General features: G+C 45.2%; 1 protein-coding gene across 1 annotated transcript; it reads right to left on the minus strand.

Moving 5' to 3' along the window:
• Positions 1 to 323: 323 nt before the first annotated feature.
• CD3E (CD3e molecule) lies at positions 324 to 11,413 on the minus strand. Its single transcript, XM_032640715.1, has 9 exons — positions 11,278 to 11,413; positions 11,057 to 11,165; positions 8,509 to 8,529; positions 6,973 to 6,987; positions 4,022 to 4,045; positions 3,386 to 3,592; positions 2,387 to 2,554; positions 1,819 to 1,865; positions 324 to 986 (listed from the first exon to the last, which is right to left on the minus strand). Exons 2-9 carry the CDS (start codon positions 11,103 to 11,105, stop codon positions 930 to 932), a joined length of 588 nt encoding a protein of 195 aa, XP_032496606.1. The 5' UTR covers positions 11,106 to 11,165; positions 11,278 to 11,413; the 3' UTR covers positions 324 to 929.
• Between the last annotated feature and the right edge of the window lie 3,221 nt (positions 11,414 to 14,634).

Consider the following 14,634-nt stretch of genomic DNA (forward strand, 5'->3'; position numbering starts at 1 on the left):
TCTGCCATCCCTGATGTTTTTCTCCAAAAGACGTTAGGCAAACGATCATTTTTCTTTCTCTTTCTTTCTCTCTCTCTCCTTTCTTTCTTTTCCTTCCTTCCTCCTTCCCTCCCTCCCTTTCACTCGCTCTCTCTCTCTTTTGATTTATTCCCTGATGCCCTTTCCACAGAGAGCTTCAGGTAATGCTGTTTCAGCTGTGAAAACAGGTAGTACTGGCATTTGGGGTCATAGCTAGGAATATAGTCAGAGGAAGGGAGGACCTGTGTTGTCTTAGGAAACGAGGCAGCCTCTGAGGGCCTCCCAGAAAAGAGGGACAGCAACTCTTTCAGCCAAATACACTTTATTTCTTTTCTCTCTCAGCTGAAAAGGCGCCTAGCACATTCATGGAGCTGCAAATGACCGTCTAGGGGCCTGCTGTGGAGACAGGGAGGGAAGGGGCACAGGACTAGCTCTGGGCCAGGGTCTGTGAACAGGGCAGGACCTCTGCCAGCATTTACCCAGTCCATTACCACAGAGGGTCACCAAAGAGAGAGCTAGAAACAGGGAAATGTAGATGGAATAGTTAGGGATGGGGCAACTTCTGTGCAGGAGGAGGAGGGAGCCAAAGGGAGAAGTAACAGCCATCAGGGCAGGAAGGAATGGGGGTGTGTGAAGAACAGAAATAAATATCCTGATAAGAGGGCAGGCGGGGTGCGAGGGGTGAGTAGTGATGATGTTTCAAAGGATGATGAGGCAGCAATATCCTTGGATGGGGGCCAGCAGAGAAGGCAGGAAGGAGGCCGCTGGGGACAAGGCTGAGCGTGTGAGCTCCCCACAAGGCAGAGGAACAGTTCTCCTGTGTGGTCCAAGGTTTGCCCAGGGAACAGGGAGTAGCAGGCCTGGAGAGGAGCCAGACCTGGGTCAGTGGGAGACAGTGTCTTCAGGAGCTGTCAGATGCCTCTCTGATTTAGGCCAGCATACAGGTCCCGCTGGCCTTTCCGGATGGGCTAGGGGTGGAATAGAGAGGGGGTGGTCAGCAGGGTGGGAGGAGGTCACTCCTGAGAAAGAAGGGCCTCTGAAGAAACTTAGACCAGGGGTCAGGAGGCAGGCTCAACCGGTAAGAGATTTGATCTGGTCACCTCCTGTGAGCCTCAGTTTTCCCATCTCAAAAATGGGAAACTAAAGACTCAACTCTCAGGCCTTTTCTCAGAATTAAATGAAGTCACTCGTGCGAAAGTGAACAGCACTCTCTTGACTGGTGCTCAATAAATATTTGCTGAGTTTGTCCAGGTGTGATATTCAAAATATTTAACAATTGGTAGTGCACATACACCGAGCAATCAGAACAATCCTGGTGGTTCTCTGCTATGCCAGGCAGTAACTCTTCAGTTGCCCAATCTAGAGGTGGTCCAGTGGGGGAGGGGCTGTGATGTCTGGCAGTGTGTGTGCTGGGGATGGAGGATGGAGGAAGCTTGGGGCTATTCACCAGTGAAATATTTTCATGTTCCAACAACTGGTAGGTGCATGTCGGTGGAACATCAGCCATGAGTTTATCATGTTAGAGTCTGGGTGCATGGTATTCCCCATGGCTGTCGCCCAGCTAATGAATAAGCCAGAGGAATAGGGGCAGCACCTCACCCCTACCACCCGTGGTTGTGGAAGCCCTGCAGCCTTTGAGATGGCCCCGTTCTACCATGATGGATACAGAGGCGGGCACATGGTGGATTGTCCTGGAGCCCTGAGGGAGGGGATTTGAAGTATCTGATGGGCCAGATGGACAGTCCCACCTGTCCCCTTCTCTCCTAGAAAGACCCCTCACCCCACTTTATCCCTTGTTACCTCATAGTCTGGGTTGGGTACAGGTGGTGGCCTCTCCCTGTTTTGTCCTGCAGAGGAGGGAAGGGAAAAGGATTCATTTCCATGGGGAAACACCAATCTTGTGAGAATGAGACCCAGATCAAGGAGGGCAAACTCCCGTCTACTTCTTTTTTCTATTTCAGCTGCCCTTTCTCTTTGCTTTCTTTCAACCCATCTCTAATGACCCCACACTGTCCTTATCATTTGTGACCTCAGCTAAAGGTCCTTCCACTGTTTCCTTTCCCACAGGTTGGAGTCGGGAGGGCAAGGAACTAATGTCCCAAAGTCTCCACAAAGATTGAGGGGTGGAGTCTGATTACTCCAGAACACTGACAGGCACTTGAAGAAGCCCATCCTGGTAGTAAACGTTTTCGCATTTTTCAAGGGTGGAGAGGACAGGAGTGATCTGAAATGGGACACTCTGTGTCAAGATCTTGGCCACACTGTGAATGTTCTAGAGAAGCTGTCTTGACCTAGCCCTGGACTTGCCAGCCCATCCTGGCCTGGGCTGGGCATCCCCCCTTGGCGGGAATCTCCTCCATGGTCTTACCCCTGGGCCTGCTGCCAGGACCCGCTCCTCTCGTCACAGGCACGGCCCTGGCCTTTCTGCTCTTGCTGCAGTAATACACCAGCAGCAGCAAGCCCAAAGTGACGCAGATGTCCACTACGATGATTGTGGCCACCACCCTCAGATCCGCCTCCACGCAGTTCTCACACACTGTGGGGTGGGGAGTGTGGAGAGAAGAGGAGAAATCACCCAGAAAGGAAGACACAGGACACTGGAGATGAGGAAGGCAAAAATGAAGGTTGTTCTGCCTTTAATACTCACATGCCTGCCATGGTCAGACACCCTCTGCCCCCTTTCAACACGTTTATAACAACAAGCAAACTGTGGTGTTCGTGGGTAGAGGCTCTGCAGTCAGACAGTCCTGGGTTCAAGTCCCAGCCATGATACTCACTAGCTGTGAAAGCTGTGGAATGTGTGTTCAACCCACAAAACCTCTGTTTCCTCATCTATAAAATGGGAGTAAGACAGCACTCAACCCATATGGCGGTTAAGAGGATTGTGTGAAAAGCCCTGGCAAGTATTTGGTATAGTGCTTACAACTTAATAAGCTCTCAATGATTGTTAGCTCTCATGATTGCTTATTAATATGCCTTAGTTTATGACACTTTAGTAGAGTGGCTTTGAGTCCTTTTTGTAAATCCTGGAGAATTCCTCTCTGGATAAAGCATCAGATAAACTAATATTGGTGTCCCGTAATTCTGGACATGATATAATGCAAAGGACCCAATCTTGTCTCTTGGGACATTGTAGTTTTAGATCTAGAGCTGACTGAGGTTACCCAGAAAGCCCCATATTGGTGTTTAATCTATATTTCAGAAAACACTGATGCTGTGCGGCCCCAGACAGTCCCGGATTGAGTGTCGCAGAAGCACAAAGATGCCAGGGGACTGTGAGTTGGGTTAGGGGAAATGTTGAGAATGCCCTTTTGAAACGGTCCTCCCTAAAGAGTCTAATAGTGCTTGCTCTGAAGATCTATATTACCTCTTGCTTTCAGGTAGAGCTTATGCTTCTTGTCCTTTGAGCAGGTATAATAACCGCTGTTCTCTATTTCTGAAAAATCCTTCAATAACAGTGGCTTGTCAAAATGGGGCACTGGTTTATCATCTTTTTTCCAAGTTATTTCCTCAGGTATGGTATCCTCAGGGCATGTCAGCTCTACACTGTTTCCAGAGATGGAGACTTTATATGCTGGGGAATTGGAGAAAAGAGAAGGGAAATTAAAGGGAGAACCCAGTAAGATTTAAGGCAAATTAGTAGCAGAAGAACCACCCAAATGCAGAAAGTCCTCTGACATCCTAGATCTCAGATTTTCTTGTCAAAAGGGAACTCTGCTGGCTAGGGGGTATGAAAGAGGAGATATGTAGGAGAAGGGGCCCTAGAGAACCTTTTGAAGATGACTTCAGAGTTTAGGCATGGACATGGGGACTTGGAAGGGGAGGAGGGAAGTAAAGAAAATCTATAGCAGTCCTTATTTGTAATGTTTCTAAAATGGGAATTAGAAATATGAGGTTGGGAGGACCTCAGTTCTTGGGGTTAATCTCTCTCAATCAATTCCTTCTTCCCAACCACGGACTTGCATCATCAGATAGGGCAGATATAAAAGACTGATAAACTTACTTTTCAGTGTTTGTGCAGCTTCATCTGAAAATGAAAAAAGGAAGGAATGGTAAGAAAATAACCTTGGCTTAAGTTTAAATTGTAGGTGAAAAATTTCAAGTGGAACTAGATACTATCCCCAAGAATTCCCAAAGAGGGCCTGTTCTTTAGGGAGCTCCAAGTCTTGAAGGTGAGGTATGTACTTGTCCTATGAGATATGCTCATAGACACAACTCAGATACATCAAACTGAGAATATACCAGCATGTGCATCTAGATTTAGATCCACTAGAGCTCAGTCTTAAAATCCTGAAGCTGAAAAATTCCAGTCATCTTCAAGCTTATTCTCTTGCATTAGCAAGAACCATATTCCAGATAGATATGAAAGGGTCTTCTCAGAGATAAAGACCTTCATATGTTTGAATCACTGATTCTTGGGCTTCCGTGTTTTTCGTTATTCAGAAGTTCTTACTTATAACTAACGGAAACCCTCATAGTAGAGATCAAATATCTTTCTTCTTATTCCATGCCACTTTTCTGTTATTGCCCTTAAGTTATGTGAAGCACTACGCACATTTTAAGGAAATAGTTCTTCTAATAAAATGTGACTTTATTTTAAATTATATCTGAGTGCAATCAACTCTCAATTATTTTTGTTAGAACTATTGGTGTGGACAACTGAAATCCACTAGTATAATTTGGGGATCCAGCCAAATTCCCCACAGTAGGCAATTTTGCCCTGGGAAGTGGGCTGGGGAGCACCCTCATTTCCTGGAAAACTTGTGGCTGGGACACTGGGTGGCACTAGGCTATGCTTGAGCCTGTATATGACAGCTGGAAGGGTGGAGAGTGGTGCTCAGAGACAGCCCTCTCTCTGTTGGGGGTGTTCTGCTACAGTGTGCTGTTGGGGACAGAGCACTAGGCTGAGTCAGTAGCGCTGTGTTTGAATCCAAGATCTGCTTTAGGCTGTGTGACCAAGGGAAAATCATTTAACTTCTCAGAGCTTCAGTTTCTTCATCTGGGAAATGGAGATAAAACATCCACTTCGCAGGGTATTCGTGAGAATTAAATGGATTAGGAAGGTGAAAATGGATGGTGCATAGCAGATGCTCAAGAAAAGTGTTAGTTACTTTCTTCCTTTCCTTCTGGGGGTCCTGCTAATGGAGAGCAGAACAGAGTTCTGCCCCAGTTGCTCAGTCTGCCCTCCCGCTGAGATCATACAGAATGTAAACAAGTCATTCTCCAGGTGTATCTATCTGTTAATAATTGCGAGTTGAGTATAATGACAATAGTCTATAATATTTTGATTTGGGAATAATTTTTCAGCACTGATATTTCTTAGAAATATTAAACTAGAAATCATAAATAAAATAATTTAGAAGTAAATAGAAGTTTCACTCTGATTGGTGTGTTTCTTTGGAAAAGCAATGTAAAGGAAATTGCTCACAACTCCTTTTGGCACAAATGCAGTAGTAGAGCTCAGACCAACACATTCTCATACAAGGGCCTAGATGTCTACGCTCACAAAAATTTTGTACACATTCATAGTGATTAAAAAAATGAGCTTCAGCATCAGCTAAATCTGCATTTATATTTCTCTCTCTGATTGGACTATATATTTATTTTCTAAGCCTTGGTTTTCTTACCTGTAGAATAGGGATGTTAGGAGAGTTATATGAGGAAATTCAGGTAAAATATTAAGAGCAATACATAGAACACACATGCTCAATAAACTTTACTGCATATTAATTAGTCTGCATACTTCCCATATAATGATAGCTAAAATCCACCCCCTGCTTTCCATATGTCAGATAATGTTCTAAGTAAATTACTCATTCAGTCCTCATAACAACCCTATCAGCTAGGTATCATTATTATTTCCATTTTGCATGTAATGATGCTATGGCACAGAGAAGTTAACGAAATTATTCAAAGACACTCAGCAAATAAGAAGTTGAGCCAGGATTCAGATATGACTGTCTAGATTCAGAGTTAGACTCTTAACCACACACTACATGGCCTTCTCCTCTGCCTGAGATATTCTTCCTTAAAATATAAGCTCACCCTTTAAAATTCAGCTCAAGAATCACCTCCTCGGGCTTCCCTGGTGGCACAGTGGTTGAGAGTCTGCCTGCCGATGCAGGAGACACGGGTTTGTGCCCCAGTCTGGGAAGATCCCACATGCCGCAGAGCGGCTGGGCCCGTGAACCATGGCCGCTGAGCCTGCACGTCCAGAGCCTGTGCTCCGCAACAGGAGAGGCCCGCGTACCGCAAAAAAAAAAAAAAAAAAAAAAAAAAAGAATCACCTCCTCTGGGGAGCTTTCCCCAACCATCCTCTGTAGAGTTGACCACTCTTCTCTTTATATTTTATTCTGTATCTACCCGTAATATGCAAAAGACTATATTATCAATTATTTGTCTTTCAAATAAGACCATCAGCTTTTTTTTGATTTTTTTTACGACATACCACCTGTCTTGAGGGATCTTAGTTCCCCAACCAGGGATTGAAACTGGGCCCTCCGCAGTGAAAGCGTGCAGTCCTAACCACTGGACTGCCAGGGAATTCCCAAGATCGTCAGCTTCTTGAGGGGAAGGAACTAGTGATGCATTCACGTGTATGATCATTTATTCATTCAAAAAATATTCATTGAGCACCTACTATGTGCCAGGCACTGGGCCAGGTAAATAAGACGCCATCTCTGCTTTCAATGAATTCATGATTTACACAAAAACTTGTGGTGGCTCCAACACCCACATGTGTATTCTTTCCTGAATGGTTGCTCAGGGATACACATCACGCTCAGCTATAATCAGACCTGACAGTTAGCAACAAACATAGGCACATATCATTGAAAGATAATTGTATTTTCCCTCTAATAGTTCTGGTTCTTAGTATTTATTACTATGATTGTCTTCTATGACCATTCTGTTCCACATTTGAAAGGATGTCGTACAGAGTGAAAATCCTCTTACCAGTTTCTTCAAAATCTGAAAAGGAAATGGTAAGAAACTATTAGCAATACTTCTATCAGCTACTAAGATCAGACCCTGCTGCCATGGGTTAGGACTCTTCCCTCAACCTTTAGAAACAATGGATACGTTTGGTAGTGTATATATGTCCATGCCACTCTCTCACTTTGTCACAACTTACCCTTCCCCCTCCCCATATCCTCAAGTCCGTTCTCTAGTAGGTCTGTATCTTTATTCCCATCTTACCCCTAGGTTCTTCATGACTTTTTTTTTTTTTCCTTAGATTCCATATATATGTGTTAGCTAGTGGGAAGCAGCAGCATAGCACAGGGAGATCAGCTAGGTTGTTTGTGACCACCTAGAGTGGTGGGATAGGGAGGGCTGGAGGGAGGGAGACGCAAGAGGGAAGAGATATGGGAACATATGTATATGTATAACTGATTCACCTTGTTATAAAGCAGAAACTAACACACCATTGTAAAGCAATTATACTCCAATAAAGATGTTAAAAAAAAAAAGAAAACGATGGATATTCAAATTCCCCATGGCTGTATACGAAAAGCTGTTTAGGATCCTACATTAAACAACTGGTAACTAGTTATAGAAAAGGGTTCTAAGTAATCATTTTGAAGATAATATATATATTTGGTATATAAATATAAAAAATATATTTATGAAATCATTACATTGTACGCCTTAAACTCACCCCATGTTATATGTCAACTATGTTCCAATAAAGCTGGGGAAAGAAGAAGATCTGTATTGGGCATCAATTAAATGATAAACAAAATCAACCCTAAATGGCCAGTAACATGTGGAAGAGGTGAGTTATTCTGAAGCATATCAGTGCTTTTGACATATCCCATCTGTCAATAATGTAACGTTAACAAATTCTCCATGATATATTAAAAAGAGTATCCAAAGGACACTACAAATTAGGCAGTGTAATGCAATGGAATGGAGACTGGCCCAGTGGCTGCCTTTAAACACAAAACTGGTTCACTCAATTTGGAGGAGCTGACTGAATAGAAAGCCTTCCAATATTGGGACATTCTTGACACTCTGCAATGACTGAGAAAGTAAGTCCAGGGCAGGCACACTCACATGCGTGTGCACACATGAACACATATGCACATACATTCAAAGTATTTGGACATGTAATTCTGAAAGTGCACTCCAATGCTGCCCCAGAGGCTTTCCCAGTGCATCTCCATGCAGGCATTCAAGCCACAAACCCTCTACAAAAATCTCCCATCAAATATGAAATGCAGACAAATGAAAACTGTTTGCACCTTTTTAGTTATCTCAATTTTTTTCTTTTGAATAGTTAAGACTCATTATTTCCTATGATCTCTGTTTCATTCCTCTTCTTGGCTAGAACTCTGTCTAGACTTATGAAGAAAAGGCAAAGGAGAAGATGATAGAAACCTCTTTTATTGGTATCTGTGGGAGCTCTGTGGGAGGTCTAGTGAAAACTCCACTCATAAATACAAAACACACTGGGCTGATTTCATAACAAGGAAAGAAAGCATATCTCACCTTCTTCTGCCCAAGCACCAACTAGAAAATAAATAAGAAAAAAAGAGTTAGTAAATGTTGTGAGCACCTGAGATTCCAAGCAGAAAAAGTTCCATGGCCTAGTCTGCCCATTTCTGAAGATCTAAGGTCCTTTCCACCCACTGCTGGATCACAGTTATTCCTATACCCCAGATAAGTGACAAAGACTGCTGCGTACTGATCACGGGTTCCTGGTCAATTCGGGATGAAACAGAAGAAGAAAGCAGCTAGTGTTAAACATGAACACACAACACTTGGGAAACAGAAGTTAGAAAATGTTAAGGGTACATCTGGGGAGACTGGAGAAACAGCAAAAGAAGTGTGCAGCCCAGCCACAATTTTGAAAAGAAATCTCTGACTGTGGAAGAAAAACAAGCTCTGGGTTAGGTACAAAGACAGATTCTTGTTCCATCTCTGACTCCTGCTTGTCTGATGGTTCGGTTTTTCAATTTGTTTCCTACTTGAGAAAGAGATGGAAATATTTGAAACCAATTATTCATCAACTAGAGCCTGTGCATTGAAGAGTCCCATCATATTTCCACTGGGCCCTCCAGAGTCCCCGCATTTAACAGTAATTTGGATTCTTTATAAAAATCAGTTTCCCTGGCATTGCCTTAAAGTTTTTGTTTTTTTTAAAAAATTAATTAATTTTATTTTTGGCTGCATTGGGTCTTCGTCGCTGTGCGTGGGAGTGCTCTAGTTGCGGTGAGCAGGGGCTACCCTCCGTTGCGGTGGGTGGGCTTCTCACTGTGGTGCCTTCTCTTGTTGTGGAGCACGGGCTCTAGGTAAGCGGGCTTCAGTAGTTGTGGCACGCAGGCTCAGTAGTTGTGGCTCGCGGGCTCTAGAGTACAGGCTGAGTAGTTGTGGCACATGGGCTTAGTTGCTCCTCTGAATGTGGGATCCTCCCAGACCAGGGATTGAACCCATGTCCCCTGCATTGGCAGGCGGATTCTCTTCTTTTCTTTTCTTTTCTTTTTTTTTGCGTTATGCGGGCCTCTCACTGCCGTGGCCTCTCCTGCCGCGCAGGCTCAGCGGCCATGGCTCACGGGCCCAGCCGCTCCGCAGCATGTGGGATCTTCCCGGACCGGGGCACGAACCCGTGTCCCCTGCATCGGCAGGGGGACTCTCAACCACTGCGACACCAGGGAAGCCCTGCAGGCGGATTCTTAACCACTGAACCACCAGGGAAGTCCTGCCTTAAAGTTTTATGTGTACCTCTTTTATCAACAGCCTCCATATTGGGTGAGACACCCCTCCCAACAGCCTCCTGCCCGCACCTGCCTAACCAGAACAGACGGGGCACATTCTCGTGATGCCAAATCTCTAGAGGTGCTTGGCTCTTTGGTATTCTGTCCCTCTCTCTCCCTCTGCAGAGCATAGTTTATACTATAGGCCTCTAAGCCAATTCCTTGAAGGAGTCACACTCTGCCCCTTGACACTCCAAATGTGTTTCCTGGACCAGTAGCAGACGAATAAGCCAGAGAGCTTATTAGAAAGGCAGAATCAAAAAAAAAAAAAAAAAAAAAAAAGAAAGGCAGAATCGCAGTCCCACTCCAGACCCACTGAAGCAGAAGTTGCACTTTAACAAGATCCCCCCGTGATTTGTGCACATTCAAGCTTGAGAAACCCAAGATGAAGCAGGAAGTAGAGAAGCCATGGCTGTAGCTCTGAGATGGGAGCCCCAGCTGTGATAGCAGTTTCTAGGTCTCTGAAATAAAACCCTTGTGAGCTGTCTGGCCTCATGTCGTGCTGTCATTAAGAGCACAGGCCCGTAGGCAGTCCTGAATTCCCAGATCAGCTTCAGCACTTACTAACTGTGTGGTTCTAAACAAGTTATTGGGCTTCTTTGAGTATTAGTTTCTTCATCTGTAAAATAGGGGATCCATATAACGTTTACCTTCCAAGGTGGAGGTAAGGATTAAATTAGTAAACATGTGTAAAGACTTTTTTAACACGGTATCTGACACTCAATAAACGGCAACCTTTAAAAGAATCTTCCTTGTCTGTTATGAGATATGGAAATGCTCTTGGTTATTTATCAATTTATATTCCACCTTGCTTCAAAAAGGACTAAAGTAATTGAAAGCTCTTGGTCAACTGAAGAAGACTGAAAATTATGAGGTGTTTCATTGTCTCAGATACTAAGCTTGCTGTATACCCTGTGCAGAGTTTGGGTTCAACTATCTAGTCTCCTCACAACAAAGAGTGAAGGTTAACTCTTCTAATCTCTTCTGTGTTAGTTCTTAAGGGCTCTGTTGTTCATTGACAGAATGAGCTTGTTCTCGGAGGCACAAAGACCGCCTTGCTTTCAGTAGATATGATCATCCCAACTGCTTTCCTTTGGCTGTTCTCTGAAAGGTCTCCTGGGCACACACTAGCCTCCAGCCCTGGTTCTCTATGCTAACGTTGCACAAACACTTTATATTTTCTAGTAAATGAGGTTCCTTGGTACCACTGGGCAGCACCAGGTTAGGCTGTGAGCCTTCCATGGTCTGGAGAAACACCCCCCTTTTCATTCCATCCTACTCACCTGATAAGAGGCAGAGTCCCAGAACTCTCCAGAGATTCCCCGACTGCATCCTTCCCTCACCAGACACTCACTCTACCTAAGATGGCGGAGGCCGGTTGGCTTATAACTTCTGAAAAAGAAGCCAGAGGACTTTTTCAAAAGCCCTGATGGAGATGAGGACCCTGGAGCCATTGCTCCCAACGCTGGGATGAAGAAGGGGGCTTTGTAAGAGGGAGACTCACCATTTTCCGAAGCAGGCACCTAAGGCTGGGAGGGGAGGCGGGTTTCTGAACCCTACACAGGAAGTGTGGAGGGGCCTCTGGGCCTGCAGGGTTCTACATCACTGGGAAACGTTCGAGGCAGAGGCAGCCACCTGGGTTGGCTGGGGAGAGTTGGGCCCCACGTCCTCCCATTGGGCGCGCGAGACCTGAAGGTGCTGTGAAAAATGCCTGCAGTTTAGTTGTCTGGGCCTTGCACAATGCAACCCCCATGTCGGGGGCTCCCTTCTCAGAAACCCCTGCCCGCCAAACAGGCTGTGACAGGAAGAGAGAGGAGCACCAAAGAGCTGCTTTCTTTACGGCGTATGTGGCATGGGGCAGCAAGACACAGCCATTTTATTAGCAAAACTGCTGGCTTGAAAAGACATGTTGGCTTAAAACCATAAGATGCCATTCTTTTTTGTCTATAATATTTGCAAAAATATTTAAAAACACAATATTCAATGTTGGAAAGGGTAAAGAGTGAGTCTCAGAATCTGCTGATGCGAACGCAAATGGTTTGAGCATATGCATCGATCAAACGCTTACCGGGTGCCAGGTACCGTGCTGAGGGCTTCACCAACAGATCTCACTTAATCCTCAAAACAACCCTCTAAGGTAGGTATTATTTTCGGCCCCATTTTATACTTGAGTAAACTGAGGTTCAGACAGGTTATTTAAGTTGTCACAGATTACAGAGCTGGAACCCTGGAAAACATTTTGGCGAAATTCATTGATCCAGTAAATATTTGATATCTACTATGCTGTAGTATGTGCCGGGTGCTAGTAATAGAGCAGTCACAAGATAGTCCTTGTGGAGGATGGAAGGAAATGTGGATATTACACTGATTATTTCAGGAGATTGATGCTGAGAAAGAGGAAATACAGGGGCTGTGGGAGTGATAGAGGGGGGCCTAATATAGTCTGGGGGTAGAGAAATTCACCCTTCTCAGGGTGACATCTAAGCTGAAACCTGATGGAGGAATAGGGGGGACCCAGGTGCGGGGCAGGGCGGGAGAGCAAGTAAAGTATTCCAGACAAAGGGAGCGTCATGTCTGGAGCCTGGAGATGAGGAAGAGAGGCATTCAAGAAACTGGAAGTCCAGAAAGGCAGGTAACAGAGTGAGAAGGAAGGTAAGAAATGGGACCAGAAATTCAGCAGGTTCCAGATGGGGAGGGATTTGCAAGCCTTGTTAAAGATTCCTAAGGATTATTTTAAGGGCAATGGGAAGTGATGGAAGGGTTTAAAACAGGAGGATGACAGCATCAAATTCTTTAAACGTTTAAAAATTTTTAAATGAAAAAATTAATTATGGAAGTAATACCTGCACGTTACAAACAAAGAAGAGCACAGGAGGGTACATACAACAGTCTCTCACCTCACCTCAACTCAGCCCTATTCCTCTCCCTAGAGAAAACCACTTGCAACTTTGTAAACTGCTTTTTTTTCTGGTGGTTACCTCCTTATCTCTAAATGTGCCTTGTCGTCATTCGGGTTCTCTGGGAAACAAACTTTGCAATGGAGATTTGTGTGCAGGTGGCTCATGGAGGGAAGCGCAGGAACAGCACCTGTCAGGGAAGGAAGCGGGATTGGCAGAGGGAGAAGGGGAATTACAACGAGAGCTCAGCCAATCCCAAGGGGAGTTCCCAGGCTAGGATTATAATAGGGAAGAACCTTGTATTCTATTACAAGTTAATCACTAAAGTGATGTTACCTATAAGCTTAAATTATACATAATGGCCCATCCCTGGGAGCCCTGCCTCCGAGGTAATGAGTGTTAAGCTAAAATACCTTTGTTTAGCTCACAGGGAGCGTCCTGACCAGGCCCACCTGTGAATGACTGCAGGAAGGAAGAAATTAATACAACCCCTCTGGAGTCTGGCTGGAACCAGGACTTTATACCTTCCCTTTTCAGTATAAAAGAAGCCTGAATTCTAAATCTGGGAAGATGGTTCTTTGGAACGCTAGTCCTCCATCTTTTCCATCTGCTGGCTTTTGGAATAAAGTGGCCATTCCTTTCCCCAATAACTCTTCTATTTATTGGTCTGTTGTGCAGCAAGCAGTATGAGCTTGGACTCGATAACAGGATGACCGGTCAGAGTGGTCCTGAGTTGAGGCCGCAGGTATATCATTTAGTTTTGCTTATGAGCTGGTTGCAGAGAGGTGTGAACTTGGGTGTTACAGCTGCTTCCACTGAGAACGATGTCTGTGAAAGGGCTCAGCTGTGGGCTTTCGGAGGATACCCTCCCAGCAGCCAGAGGAGTAAGCAGTCCTCAAAGGGGAGCCTGGGCAGTACCCATGCAGTTCACCCTTTGCACTGCTCAGATCCACTTGCTGTATAAAAATTTCACTCCATTTTTATTTTTATTTTTTTCGGTACGCGGGCCTCTCACTGCTGTGGTCTCGCCCGTTGCAGAGCACAGGCTCCGGATGCGTAGGCCCAGCGGCCATGGTTCACGGGCCCCCCCCGTTCTGCGGCGTGTGGGATCTTCCTGGACCGGGGCACGAACCCGTGTCCCCTGCATCGGCAGGCGGACCCTCAACCACTGCGCCACCAGGGAAGCCCATCACGCCATTTTTAAAACAGCCTTTTCAGGGTTCTGGTTGATCTCTTTTCCTGGAGAAGCTTGTGAAAGGAAAATTACAGTCCCACTACACAGCTCTTCTGGGGGTCCCATCTAATAGTCATCATCTCCCTCCTTTATTACTCTTCTAGATTGCTCCCGGCCTCAGCTAGTCCTTCTGCTGACCTAAGAGAAGACATAGCTTGGGGAGCCTGAGCTCCTGGTCGGCATGGCCTTCTCAGGCCGTGAACCCTTGGGTTCTATATGTATTCTCCCTGCCCCCTGCAACCCTGACTCTTCCTGATGATAAGGAGAGATTCATCCTGCTGGGAGAGCGAATTGTTTTTTTGCCTACTGGTCTCTTGGCAGGGGAGACAGCAGGTGTAGCTTAGTTTAATAGGACTCTTAGTGTGTACTATGGTGGAAGCATTCTGCCTCTGGAAACCATGGCCTCTAGAAACTCAGTCTAGAGTTACAGGGACAGGAAACACAAATTTCCTAAATGCTTCACTGGGTAATGGTAAATATGGATGCTCCCACTTCCAACCCTTGCTTCCTGAATGCATATATTCTATGTCTTGGGGATGCAGTATCATATGATAGTCACTGATTTAAGATGTATGTCACATCCTGAAGGATAGTGCCCCAGGCTGCAGGGTGTCATCTTTAAGTTGATACCTTAGCTATGTCTTCAAAAGGCTATTCCATTGGTCCATTGGCTGGCAGCTTTAGGACGGTGTGGTGTATGATAGGCCCAGTGGATCCCATTGTCGTACGT

The sequence above is a fragment of the Phocoena sinus genome, chromosome 8 (genome assembly GCF_008692025.1).
Source record: "Phocoena sinus isolate mPhoSin1 chromosome 8, mPhoSin1.pri, whole genome shotgun sequence".
Lineage (NCBI taxonomy): Eukaryota > Metazoa > Chordata > Mammalia > Artiodactyla > Phocoenidae > Phocoena > Phocoena sinus.

What these genes read in the sequence shown, in the direction of transcription:
- CD3E (XM_032640715.1), bottom strand. Translation starts at nt 11,105, where the DNA reads ATGCAGTCGGGGAATCTCTGGAGAGTTCTGGGACTCTGCCTCTTATCA. An exon ending in GCTCTACCTGAAAGCAAGAG is followed by an intron (nt 2,555 to 3,385) that starts GTAATATAGATC and finishes CCCACCCCACAG; the next exon opens with TGTGTGAGAACTGCGTGGAG. An exon ending in TACCCAACCCAGACTATGAG is followed by an intron (nt 987 to 1,818) that starts GTAACAAGGGAT and finishes TTCCACCCCTAG; the next exon opens with CCCATCCGGAAAGGCCAGCG.